The sequence below is a fragment of the Sinohyriopsis cumingii genome, chromosome 17 (assembly GCF_028554795.1).
Source record: "Sinohyriopsis cumingii isolate HCF-2022 chromosome 17, ASM2855479v2, whole genome shotgun sequence".
NCBI classification, from domain to species: Eukaryota; Metazoa; Mollusca; class Bivalvia; order Unionida; family Unionidae; genus Sinohyriopsis; species Sinohyriopsis cumingii.
The window spans coordinates 38,732,961-38,747,878 of NC_142977.1; the positions used below are offsets into that span (position 1 = coordinate 38,732,961).

Sequence of the window (14,918 nt, forward strand, 5' to 3'; positions counted from 1 at the left end):
ATTTGAAAGCAAAGGACAGACTGAAGATTATATTGATCTGAATAGCAATTACTTGTACTTGAAAGTCAAACTGGTCAATTCAGAGGGCACCAATCTAGAGGTCAACAACAAAGTCACTCCTGTCAACAATTTCATGCATTCATTGTGGATTTGTACCTGAATAACAAACTGGTCAGTAGCTGCATGGATACATACCATTACCGAGTGTACTTAGAAAATCTCTTGACGTACAGAAATGTAGCCAAGAACATGCATTTGGATGCTTGCATGGTCTGGAAACCTGACACATCAAGCAAGTTCGATGATATAGCCCTGAAAAAAGCTAAAGACCCTCACAATATGGGATATAATGACCGTCAAAGCAAAATGAAAGAAGTCGCAGTTTAGAACTGATGAATGGTTTGCATTTGGACATGTGGTTGCAAGACAAGTATTTGCTGAATGGAGTGCCTGTCCACCTGAGACTATGCCGCTCCAGAGGCCTAACTGGTTAGAACGTCTGCCTTGGATGTGGGAGGTCACGGGTTCGGAAAAAAATCCAAACCACATACTCACTCCACCTAAGACTGAATCAAAACATTAGCTGATGCTAATGAGTACAAAACTGTCATGCAAGAAGCCTGACTCTACGTGAACTGTGTAGAAGTGTTACCTAAAGTGGGAAATGACATTAGGCACACTCTGAACAGGACGACTGCCAAGTATCTGATATGATTAGTGGAAATGAAATCTTCACCATTGCTGCTGGACTCAGGTCCAAAATTGAAGATGATCTATTTTCAAGGACAGTTATCCAAGCGTTTAATACTGGCTTTGTCAAGAATTCAGCCTTCAATGGAACCACCACTGAAAATCCTTTCCACTTGAACACTTCAACATGTCCAAGATAGAAGCCAGTGGAGATGGCAAGATGTTGTGTACCAGACACTTCCAACCTAACTTTGACAAGAACAATTACTTTAGAGCTTACTTATCCCTGTATGAATCCATCTTACAGTTAGGTACCAATTATAGCATTTCTTAAGAGGATTATGCAGGAGGTTATGCTTTGTGGGCTTTTGAATTCACTTCTGACTAAGGCAGCGATGAGGAACATTTCCACCCTATATAATCCGGCCAACTTCATGTGGAACTTCAGTTTGCTTAACCTCTGGATGACAACATGGTGAACATCATCTTGTATACAAAATTTGACAATACTCTGGAAATCAACAGTTGAGAGAAATGAGTCCGGACTATTAGAAAGCTGTGGAAGAATATTATCCCTCTTACAGTGTTGACCCACAAATATTATTATGTATGTCAAAACAATCATCTCAGTCAGATTCAACATGACAAATGCATGATGATGGGCCAAAAAGAAAAACTGGGTAGAGTATCAGGATGACGCCTGGTGTCTCATTTAGGAAGAGAAAGTCTTGCATCAGTGGTATAATGACTTGCATGACTATTCCTCCCCTCCTTTGACTTTTCTGGAGTTCCAATGCATTGAAACTCTCTTCCATAATATGGCAACAAAGTGTAGAGCTATTTACTTGACAGACAATTTCAAAGAAAAATGACTGAATTGATGACTTATTATTACCTGTGAAAGAAAACATGGATACTGGGAATTTCATTACCATCTGACACACAGTTCGCACACAGCATCTTGGAATCATATCTTGTATGTTCAAGATGAACTTCCTCATCACAATCCTAGACATTCAAACCTGTCATCAACACCAATGACAGACCTCAACCAGGGACCCATTTGGTAGCCGTCTACTTTCCCAATGACCACAGTGTGGACTATTTTGATTTTTATGGACTGCCTCCTTTGGAAGATGACATCATTGACTTTATGAGAAGAAATGCTGTATCGACTCGATTCAGTAATGTGAGATTATAAGAAACAAATTCAGTTTTGTGGATTTTCTTTATCAGCGCAGTCTTGGATATCCCTTACAACATTTAGTAACTTATTTTGATAAGAGAGTATGCTTGAAATGATGATAAAGTAGAAAGATGGTTATGTGAACATTATAGTTATCTTTTGTCCTTAGCTAGGAAATGTAGTGAAAGACAACAAGCGTTGTAAAATTTAACAAACATATAATTCAATTCCCATCAAAGTGAAAATGAGAAAAAATAATTTACGTTATTGCAAATTAAATCCCAAAATAATACAAGAAATTACTGAAACAAGTCCTAGTAGTTTCAAGTCCCAAATAAAACTCAGTACAAGTCCTTACGAAATTCAAATTGAAGGCGATGACATGTATGTTATAGCTTATAGAGTGTTGATGAACCACAGTAATATAATTCCAGGTTTCAATTCAGTATAAACTCCACTGAATGTCTTTTTCCAAGAATTTTATCAGAGCACTTTTGTATTTCCAGAGAAAATAAACACTTGAATTCAATAATTCAAAGAAAAAAAAATTCAGCCCAAATGGTCACAACATAATACAACTGGAAAGTGCTAGATGTTAAAGCACAAATGACCAAGTCCTCTCAATCACAACATTATCTAGTTCTCTACTTGACCTCAGGTCACAATTAGCTTTTTCTAAAAAAATCATTACCTAATGGAAAATAACCTTCTGTAATGATTCTGATGTTTATAAAACAATAACCTGGATTATGTATAATTCGCATAGCAAACTCCAAAACTTTGACCCAAATAAACATATTTACTTCTTATATTAATAATGATCCTGATATTAAGCCCATATACAGAGAGAACAATTTAGCTATGTGTTAGTTGTTTACAATGAATAAAACAAAAAAAGTTAACTTGGATCAAGCGGAAATGAACTATGTTTTGCACAAGGTCAAGTCCAGCATACAATGTTACAGGACAAAACATGTAATGAAATAATAAAATTTTTAAAAACTAACAAACAAAGAATTAAATTCAATATACATAACAGTTAGTATAGTGTGTTTGTATGTAAAAGTGGAGAGAGCATTTGTTTTAGATCCACACGATACATCTTTACTATGTTAGGGTCTTGTATGTGGTGTGTGAGTGGATGTTTTCCTTCATCTCTGTGCTTCAGGCATATAAAGTGGAACATTCACCAGTCTAGAGAGAGGCAGAAGCACTGGAATGGCGGGTATGAGACAAGTTGGAGATCAACCGCCTGGGGTTGGTAATGCCTGTGTGCATATAATGAGTCACATGTCAGCTAGGAAGGCTTATCCTGCTCCTCCTGCAATGGTCGTGTTTGTGAACATTTGTCCAACGGCAATGCATTCAGTAGTGGGAATACCATATCTTAGGTACACATAGCATATGAACCACCTCCAAATAAAACACAAGAAATTATATAGTGACAATCAATACACAGATTAGGCAAACATGGAGACATTGGTTGCTGAATGCTATAATAGAGAAACTTGACCCCAACTTAGCAATTATAAGGTGGCTAAAACCCAAAGCCACCAGGCCCCACTGCACAAGGTGGCACTTATTGGATATATTCATTTCATATAGATAAGCATTGGAAGTATTACTGATCCATCGTAAGCTACTGCCAAGTTGTCTCACATACCCATTTTCGCTGAGAGCTAGACCTGAACCTGCATAAAATAACAAGCAGACATAGAACAAAGTCCGGAATTTTAATGTTTGTTTTAATTGAATTCTTCAGGTTTAAGATTTCCAAAAATTGATGATAACATATTTATAGTAACCATATTATGTTCACACAATAAACTTTTTCAATAATAATTACCTTGTGGATAAATGAAGTGGAAGCTGGCAAGTTTGATTTTGAGAGACGTGAACTTACTCAGTACTTATATGTATGCACACTGAAATGTGACCCCACCATGTTAATTCAGATGTATTCAACGATTCTTTTGAATTTGGGGGAGGGGGTGAAGCTGCACAGTAATGCAAATACAAATTCAGTGCAGTTACTTCAGTTTCCTTACTTAAAAATCCTTTTAACCACTTAATAAAACATGAAAAAAATTACCAGTCATAATTATGCACAAATGGAAACATAATGTACATCTACTATGTAAATCAATTCATGAAGCAGCAAAAGTCTCAAACCTAAAGTGACAGATGGAATGGTCTTCTCCATAATATAGTTAATCCCATATCTTAACCATAATGGTTAATACAGTCAATCTCATATCTTAACCATAATACAGTCAATCCCATATCTTAACTTGGCAAAACCAATCAGGTGAAATACATACAAAAAGAATTATGTTATTATTTTTTACTTAATTCAGTATAACTAACCTGTACATTTAGCATAAGCATTTTAGAGATCAAATGATGAAAAATATTTTGTAATATTTGACAAAATTGCGAACAATATTGAAAATACAATCTAGGTTACTTAGCAACAAAACCTGATTAATGAACCATAGTCTGCTCTCTGATCTCCTATTTTTTAATGTTGCAATTTTACTCTTTATTCTTTTAAAAATAAACTTTTAATTGGTACCATACATCCAGGATTGTGTTGATGTGCCATTCAATCAACATTAAATCTCAACAAGAAATATACAACAAACTGCCATGAACTGAACATTTGCATGTTTTAGATAAATGCATTTTAAACTGCAATTACACATACACATGACATACTGATAATTTCTCCTGAGGAAAAGTTGCTAGACAAAATTTCTTCAAGATGATATATGTACATTTACCTGGCCATATAAGTGTCTATTAAAATTAATAAGATATAGTAATATTACTTTATAAATATATGTGTTTATGGTCCCTTATCCCTGAAAGACAAATTGGGCACTTATTAGTGCTCTCCCTTATGACAGCAACACAAACAGCACACACTTGTGTATGTCCGCATGGAAACAATGCTGTGTCTCTGGCTCTCTCAAAGCAAACTCCACACAGACCATCACCATCATGTTGTACCCACTCTTTTTCCTTAAATCCAACTTGTTCATGTTCGTTTCTTGGCAGCATAGCATGCTCTCCATCTTGCTGAATACGAAATCTTCTCTTCAAGCTGGCAGCATTTTCAACTTGTCTTTGTCCTTGATTGTTATTGTCATGATGATTTTCATGTTCTTGTTGAATAATCCGATCGGCTGGATTTCTTAAGCCAAAGAACATATCCAACAAATTAATTATGCATATTATTACCATGAAAATTCCCACCGTCAATCCAACAATTCCAAAACTGTTGAAAAGGAATGATCCAATTCTATACATATATCGTGTGAACTTAATTATGTTTGAATACACTGATGGGATTATAGCATAAGTTAAATTAAACAAATATCCAATTATCCTTGCACTGATACAAACAGCCTCCCAAGTGAGGTTCAGTGCGTGGAAAAGTAGATCCGATTTGACCAGTAGTCGAAGCACAGCTTGCAATACATACCATACTGGGGGTACTATGATGCAAGTCAGGAGTATGGCCAAAAATCCACAGCAGATCAAAAACATTATGTATATTATTTTATATTTTACCTCCTAATTCCTCTTATTACACACCATCAGTATTTAACGATTTCACATATGTTCGTAGCCACAATTAATTCACGTTGGCTCTTCAGTTTCTGCAGCCGCTTGATGCTCTGAATTTCGCGTCTGAAAAATGCATCTTTGAAATTTGTGTACCTTCCAATCCAGTTTAGAACATATTCAATGTGAAAAGAAATATATTCAGTGACCACCTCAAACTTGCCAATTATACAAAACAGTTATATGTAATGGACATAAAATGGTAAGACTTTTGTTACTTTCGTTTTAAGATCATAACCTTGGAATGATAATATGTGACTGTAAACATTAACGAGTAACATATTAGTAAAAGTTTAGCAACATAGAGACTTTAGTCAAATTTAACTAAATAAAATTTGTTCTGATGGCTTTACAATTAAATTTAAATTTAAATTGAACTCGTTAGATAGTAAGCTTTACTCATAATTCTGTTTCTCCACCGTTAAATATTTTCTTTTGACACAGCATTCGGAATACATCGAATATTTACCTAACTCAACGAATTGGAAGCCACCGCGATAATCAACAGATTTTCGTGATTTTGTTATCGAAATGTGTGAGCCGCAGTTTTCGTTTGACAAATTGTGCTGTCTTGTAAATTGATATGGCGTTTACATCATTTTTTGCGTATGCCTGTAGCACTATATATTCCTACACAGTCTCGGGGGCTGTGTATTTGAAGCATGGGCTAGCAGGCATGTTCAACGTAAACTATGAAGTAGTCTCTTCCGTGCTGAACTGCCTATGGTCGACGTGTAACTGTCTGTATGTTGTGCTAGTGTTCACTCTCAGATTCATTGTCACAGTCATACAGTGTCTGGAAGATTTTCTCCAAGAAGTATTCGTTCTAACGAGAGCTTTGCTATTCCTTCTGTGGAAATTAATCGTACTATCATTCAGTCTTGCGAGTCTGTTACTGCATGCATTAGAGGCAGTCGTGTACTTCTTGTGGACAGGAGGAAAATGGACAGCAGAAACGATTAAAATATCAGCATATAGTCTAGCTGAGAATGGCATGGGAACATGGGATTATATTGTTGTCTCGGTTAAAGAATTTTCAAATTCGTTATGTGGTGGTTTTACAACCATTGGTAACTTAGGAAAGGATGTTGTCATTTTTGTATGGGAAGGACTGTTTTGGATATATGAGAAGTTTAATTTCATGGTTGATGAAATTGATGTATTTGTGAGAAGGATATGCAGTGAAGTAATTGAAAGATTGTACCACTTTTTGATAGCTGATTTGCTCAACATTCCCAAAGAGACATATATAGGGATTGTGATCTGTATTTGCATTTTTATTTTTATGAAAGGAATCTGTAATATTCTTGGTTCAAGAGGAATGATATCTCCATTTTCATATCTGTTTTCATCATCAACAACTGACAGAAATTTTGCATTTCCGGTTGATGAGACAACTATGGAGTTCTCGGATGATGAATTTGAAGTGGAATCAAACGAAAGTTTTGGGGAGGGAGAGGAATTCACGGAAGAAGAGGAAGGAAGTGAAACTGAGACAGATTCGGACATGGATGAAAATGAAGACAGTGATGATGATGATGAAGATGATGATGATGACACTGCTAGAAGTGAAAGTGAAATGAGTGAAATTAATATTGAACTACCAGCTCCTGTGAATGGCTATTATAACTTAAGACGGTCAGAAACACCTTCTAGGGAAAATGTTTCAAATATGAAAGATCTGGAGCAAGAAGTAGAGAGGGAACGGGAAAGAAGGAAGTGTGTTGTATGCCAGGACAGAAACAAATCAGTCCTAATATTGCCATGTAAACACATGTGTTTGTGTGTTGAGTGTGGAAATCAGATTGCTAGACACAGAGTGGTGAATAGAAGAGTTTGCCCACTTTGTCGTCAAAAAATTAAAACTATCATGAATGTGTATGTTTGAAGCAGTTGTTAAGATTTTGATGTTTTTCATCTGTTAGAGCTTCACAACTGTCACAAAGACTAGAGTTGTGTATTTTCTTATCCCATGATGTAATTGCTTGTATTTAACAGTTACAATCAGCTTAACCTTAACAAAATTGGTTTTTGATTATTTATACTGTAAACAGCATAAATAATGTACTGAATGCATTTTATTGGCCCCCAGTCATCTAAAACTAGAGATTTTTGAACAAAATTCCTGGTGACTTTATCTGCACAGATAAAAGCATATATATGAACAGCCTCACTGTGTCTTAACCATTCTTTCTTCCTAAATCCTAGACAACAGTTTGGATTTGGTTTCATAGCACCTACACCTTGGAGAGGCGGCAGAGGGATAAACTTTGTACATACCGTACATGGACAATATCCATTCTTGCTAATGTTTTTCATTTAGTAAGGGTTTTTTGCACACTGTCCATATACTGTTATGCCTGGAATCATGAAACTGATCAGGGGATGTATCATTTTTTGTAAGTACTACTCTCTTATCTGACCCATATTTTCTGCTTCACTGACTTGGGTTACATTTTGTCTTTGATGTATTTTCCAGCTCTGTTCATCGATGAATCATCAAACTAGAATTGAATGATTGTATGCATCTCTGCTACTGTGACAGTCTGAAAAGACCTTCATTTTACATTCTGCTGGCTTAAGTTAAGTTTTTGTGGTTAGCTCATTAGTAGATAGGTTTTCTTTGCACCCTGTATCATGCTATCATACCTGGACTCATAGTGAGAGGATGCATTTTGAGGAGTTCTATACCCTTACACAAAAGTAGTTCAGTGTGACCTATATTTCATGTGTTACTGACTTTGGTTAATTCTCAAACGTACTATTTATGCCAGAATCACCAAACTAGATGATTGCATAATCTCAGTGTTAGTATCACAATTGTACAGAAAATTCACTGTGATGTACATTTCCCATTGTACATGCTTTTGAAAGTTAAGTTTGCATGTCTTTCTCTAAATCAGATGTTTGTTTTTTTTTACCCTTTAGCAGGGGTCATGCAACCAGGCGAAGTGTGCGACTACGTTGCCTAAAAAATGTATACTTCTTTTTCTGTTAGGAAAGTGAAAATGACTTGGTCCTATGCTTTTTTTTATAGGAACATTGGATGGCCATCCTTTTGAGATGCTCCTTCGCCTTGGCTAGGTAAGTTCAGTGTTATATCTCAGGGTGAAATGGAGGTTTCAAACCATCAAATAATTGGAGTTGATATCAGTTGCGCTGACAAACAAACTCCTGCACATTAACAGGCATGTGTTTTGATAGCTGATTGACAGTTAACCCTTTCCTGAATAAGTTAGGAACTATTACTGCATGATTTCTGCAAGTTACCTTTTGACGATAAAAACATAGAAACTTGTGTTTCGAAACTTAAACTTATGCAAATAGCAATTTATGTTTTAAGAATAGAATTGGTAACATGAATATTTTAACTGCTGCATGTACATAATTTTCTTCATAAAAATGAATTTGGAACCATGAGTGCATGTGTGGTATGAGGAAATAATGGCAGACATCACTGTTTCTGGGAAGTACCACTTTATTAGATTGTCACTTTTCATAAACAATTGGGCAGATATGTTCAGGAAAATATACAATTCATTGGAAGCAGAGTCTAAATATTATGTTATTGAAGATATAGCTACAAAATGCAATTATGTAGGTCAGAAACATATAGGTTAACATAGTCCAAGTTTCCTCCAACCCATGTCACCCCATTTTTTATATTTGGACATTTATGTTGGGGTGTACACCCCAACATAAAAGTCCAGATATCAAAAATGGGGTGGCAAGGGTAAGAGGAAACTCGGACTAGGGTTAATGATATGTTGTGGAATTTGAGACATGCTGTTTGGTCAAGGTTGTATTCTGAGTTCACTCATTTTTATGAAAATACAACATAAAAGCAACAGAAAAGCAAATACTATTTAATTGATGCCTAATGTTACACCAAATACGTAGACAAATAATTAAACCTTATATCAGCAATCCTATCAATGGACTGTTGTAACAAAGCTATAAAGTGAGTGGTTACGTTAAGAAAACCCCTCTTTCTAAAAATGGATGTGCTCACACGTTGGCTGTGTTGATTCGGGTGAAAGAAAAGGTTCATTTCATTCATATACTGACTAATTCTTCAGTGTGCTGTCTATGAACAGTTTCGGTAAAGTTTTAGCGACAAGAAAGAAATAAGAATGAACAGTATGATGATAAAGATGTGTGCATTTACTGTAATGTACATGGTACAAGGGTCATTTCAAACAAGTTTATAAATCTTTTCAACTGCCAATTTATAGTGAACTTTCTTAAAGTAAAAAGAAAAATTCTTGACTGAGGGTAGTTGATTAAGCATTTGTACTAACTTGCAATTGCAATACTGTAATCTAGTTACTCAGTTAAAATTCATTACAATGTATAGCTTTAGTTATTCTCTTTTCTTACATTGCCAAAATGCACTAAATATGAATATGATAGTTTTTAAACATGCACCAGATGTGTTTATAATAGAGATAGAACTTGCAAATACAGTGTTGCTTAAAACCAGTGTTAAGTGCAAATATGGGAAATAGACGACATAATTAAAATAAAAGAATGAAAACAACACACACACACACACATACATACATACATACATACATACATACATACATACATACATACATACATACATATATAATGAATTATATAAGCACAGTGATGTGTGCTTAGTCATGAGAGAATAAGGTCTCGTGTGTGCTCACAAGGCGATGGGTGCCAATTACCCGCAGACCCGGTTTCAAATTATAATTCTATAACCTGTATGATAGTATTATTTGTATTAAAACATATATAAATATAGATAGATAGATAGGTAGATAGATAGATATAGCGTGTCTTGCTATTTACCCACTTCACCCTGTTCTGTCCAAAGGAGAAGTCACTTCTCCCTAAAATTCAAGTCTAGCTTGACCACTAAGTATTTGTATGTTATTGTACATAGGTTGTTGGGTAGGTAGGTAGGATTTACGAGTGCACTTGTCCTGGAAAACTTCCATTTCCAAGGAATCAAAAAGACTTGTAAAGAGAGGGAGATAAAGATAATGTTTCATTTGAAATGCTTTATGTTCTGCAAGTTTTATTCCCTCTGATCTTGTCACAGTACATATATCAGAACCTTTATTTGTTGTATGTACTGCATTCTTCTGTTTCATACTTTGTCATGGTTTCTTTATTGTATGTCATTTCCATCTTGTAGTCAGTATCAAGGTCAGTCTTGTATTTACTCCCACAATTGATATGAGTATTTATTACTTTAAGAAAGTTTTGACAAATAAAGGAATAAATATATATCATTTCTATTTTAATTTGTCAGTTACATTTTAATCGTGATATTTGTATGTATCTGGGATTCACCGACTTCCAGGTCCTAGCCTAGCCTCGGGCAGTTTGCAAGCTTGCCAACAAGGTGTTAACTGTTAATAACCCATGAGATTTCATGTATGTTTGGAAATAAAAGACACCCTAATTATTAATTGCTTGAAGGATTTTGTTTGATCGATGTACTGAATATATTGCACCTGGCAGTGTTTATCAGCTATTGTTTATGTGAAAATTACAGGAGACCAATACATACAGCTTGGCAGACAATAAAATGGATACAAATAAGTTTTCTTAATTTCAAAACCATGCTTGTCAATTATTTTGATGCATGTCACTATTTCAGTGTGACTAGATCATAAATTATGTATTCAGTGGATTAAATAAGTGTTCACAAATCCATCAGTTGTGAGTATATATCAATTATTATAGTCTGTCTTTCATTGTTGTGGTTGATGCGATGAGTACAGTATCTTACCTCGGCAAAAATGGAATTTCCTTAGAATATCCCATATTTTATCTGTTTGCTTTTTACTTTTGAAGGAATACTATGTTTGGGTCAAGCTCAGATTTCCCAAGGGCAACTTCATTTTTTCAGCTTAAAATTTGTAAATCCCATATGTATGTGTGTGTATGTGTGTATGTATGTATGTATGTGGGACTCGTGTTTTTACCAAAATGGGAGTCCTGGGCTCCTAGTTTTAAAATCCTAGTGAGACCTCTGTGTACGTACATATGTATGTACATATGTATATTTTTTAATGGCACATCAGCGCAATCTTTGTTACATAATGCCAGCTAAGTTTAGTTATATAATAAATATAAAGATAAAGGCAAAAAGGTTACATTTCATGACATGCCTCCCAAAGCAAAAAGGCTGCCTCCATCATTTATCTGGTGATGCATTAGGCCTAATACAGTATCAGTGTTATTATTTTTACTTAATTCAGTATAACTAACCTGTACATTTAGCATAAGCATTTTAGAGATGAAATGATGACAAATATTTTGTAATATTTGACAAAATTGCGAACAATATTGAAAATACAATCTAGGTTACATAGCAGCAAAATCTGATTAATGAACCATAGTCTGCTCTCTGATCTCCTTTGTTTAAATGTTGAAATTTTACTTTTTTTTCTTTTAAAAATAAACTTTCAGTTGGTACTATACATCCAGGATTGTGTTGGTGTGCCATTCAATCAACATTAAATCTTGGTTTATGTTCTTATACAAAGTATATGTAACCTTACAAATAATAGTTTTATTTACAACAATTACTTGTACAACCGCTATTGCGTAGCTATCCTATTTTGTGCCAAAAACCAACCGTCTGTTTGATGTGAATACATCCTCCTAAAGTGGAGAAAAAGTCAGACTGACATTTTGCATTCCACTCTTATTTTTCACACCACTCTGTGTCATGTGGTTATATGCATAAGGTTTTCTTTTCATGGATACCATACTTTGTAGACATATGCCAAAACTGTCACCAGGAAAATTACATCTGTAGCACCAACAGATGCTACAGCAGGTTCTGCAGTTTTTAATTAGTGTTGGTGTCACAGTTGTCTGTTCACCACTCCGGTGGCCTAGTGGTTAGAGCATCCACCTCAGATGCAGGTGGGTGCGCGTTTGAACCCTGGCCGAGTCATACCAAAGACTTATAAAAATGGTACTATTCAGCTGCCTCACTAGATGCTCAGCATTAAGAGGTTAGTGTTAGGACTGGTCGGCTGGTGTCAGGATAATGTGACTGGGTGGTACATCATGCTACATATTTGCAATATGATACCTCAGTGCTAGACATCACTATAAACTGCTACACTGCAGACATCATAGCGATATCACTGAAAAATTGTTAAAGCAGCATTAAAAATCCAAATCACACACACACACACACAAACACACACACAAATGTCTGTTCTGTTTTCTAGAAAACCGTATTGTAGCCTTTTCCCCTTAAAATCTTCATTCTTTTTAGGGCTTTGGAGACTACCTCATGTTCCTGCTTAATGTTGCGAACATGTTTCCTCTATCTTCAAAATCACAAATTCTTTTTGTTTGCACTTACACATTGACATCACAAATGTATTTTAATGTTGCTTTAATAAACAAATTCACAGGTGAATTATTTTGTTTTTCAATCAGGAAAACTACCGGTAATTTTTCACGCGATCAACTTGATTATTTACTTCCTGTATACAGTGTTCTTAGTGCATACACAGGTGTGCACACAGTATGATGATGCATATAACCAGGTGAGTTTTGTGGCAACATCACAGGGGTGCACATGGTACGACCCTGCATACAGTCAGGTGAGTTTCATGGCAACATCATAACAGTGTTCTTAGCGAACACACACACACACAAAAGTATATGTGGGAAGACACTGCATACAACCATGTGAGTTTCAAGGCAAGAAGTTATTTCATTATTTCTTTATTACAGGATAATGCCAGAACAGTCTGGGGCAGTGTGGCCAGCAAAAAAGGGCCAATGGGATACTTGCACAGATTGCATTGGTGCTAAAAGTGCACACAGAAAAATCTTGACACTTCTTGTAAATTTGGTCATGTATTAAGGCCAAAGGGAACCTTCCCTCCCTGTTTTGTTCAGAATATTCTGAAAAAGAATCTCATCCAGGTCTCATATTTTGGGACAAACGTCTTTGGTGGCCAGTGAAACCCCTCCCAAAGAAGGGTCTAGACATTCAAGTCGATCAACTTATCCATGTAGGGAGACGATGAACATATTTCATGTCTCTATTAACATGCATGCCTTAGGTTGCAGATTGCTTCCTCACATTAAGGAGGTTGAGCAGCGCAATAACGGGTTGCACCCTTCTGTTAAGGAGGTTGAGCACTGTGTTAGTTGGTTGCACCCTTCTGTTGGGGAGGTTGAGCATCGCAATAGTGGGTTGCGCCCTCCCATTAGGGAGGTAGAGTACCATGATAGCAGGATGCACTCTCTCTTGAAGGATGAGGAGCATTGCAACCGTATGGTTGCACCCTTTATGGAGGCTGGGTACCACAGGTAAAACTCAACTGTTGGTGAGTATGATTTTATGATGATTGAAGTGGGATCGTTTGTGCATGATTATACCATCGGTCGATTACCAGCTAAGTTATGATATTTTAAGACATTTTAAGAAAGCTCTGAGATAAAAGGGTGACAATGCCACCAGTGATTTCTTTTCCACCCTTGACGAAACACCTACCATTGACAGTTTGGATGCAAACGAAGACAATTATGTCGTGTACAATGATGTGTTGCTTGAGCACCAGTCAATCTAGCACAAATGTTTTCATGAGTCTGACAACAGAACACCAATGCCATCTGTTTGAATTAACGATACGCACATGTGCCTACAGTTATTCGTGACAACTGTGACATGTTAATATTTCATGGCACTGATGCACATAATCTTGGAAATAATCATTGTACCTGGTGTGGGATGAATTTTGTGATATGTTTGCGGTGATCACGAAGGATCTGTATAATTTTTCTCACTATTCTCACTATTGATTTGACTGCAACTTACAGGGGTAAATATCGTGTGGGTTTGGACACAAGCATGTCAATTTTACAATCATAACAATTATATAAAATGTCTGCCAGTGATGTCATTGAGGAGTATGAGAAGCGACGCCGTAAAGCCACTTGTCATCACTAGGAACTGATTCGTAATGTTACAGAAGGTCGCAAAAAAGTCAAAGATATTGTACAGTCGTGACAAACTGCACGCGAAGACTTAATAGTGGGCTTTGAATAAACATTTGTTCCACTGAATTAAAAAAGATCAAGAATATCAAGCTAAGAGTAAATAATCTCAGGAAGAACAAGAGCAATACTCAAAATGTACAACCACGCAACATGCACCTGAATCTCGCACAGTCAAAGAACAAAAAGTTTCGTGGAGGCAACAATGCCTCAGAAGTCATTGATGAAGCCACATCGATTTGCCAGCCACTGGCGACCAATCATTTCGTCTCAATAGACTCTCAGACGTGCGCAGTTGACATTGCACAGTCATCAATATGAATAGTCTTAGGTTGGCTTGACATTTCAGATGATAAACAATTTTTACCTGCGGAATATCATATCGTGCCTAACA

At 36.0% G+C, this 14,918-nt stretch overlaps 1 protein-coding gene across 1 annotated transcript; it reads left to right on the forward strand.

Annotated features, from left to right (window-relative positions):
* The first annotated feature begins 5,970 nt into the window (after positions 1 to 5,970).
* Positions 5,971 to 10,771, forward strand: LOC149778456 (uncharacterized). The gene is made up of 2 exons (XM_089939295.1): positions 5,971 to 7,905; positions 8,544 to 10,771. The coding sequence occupies exon 1, from the start codon at positions 6,090 to 6,092 to the stop codon at positions 7,392 to 7,394; it is 1,305 nt and encodes a 434-aa protein (XP_089795421.1). The 5' UTR covers positions 5,971 to 6,089; the 3' UTR covers positions 7,395 to 7,905; positions 8,544 to 10,771.
* The last annotated feature ends 4,147 nt before the right edge of the window (positions 10,772 to 14,918 follow it).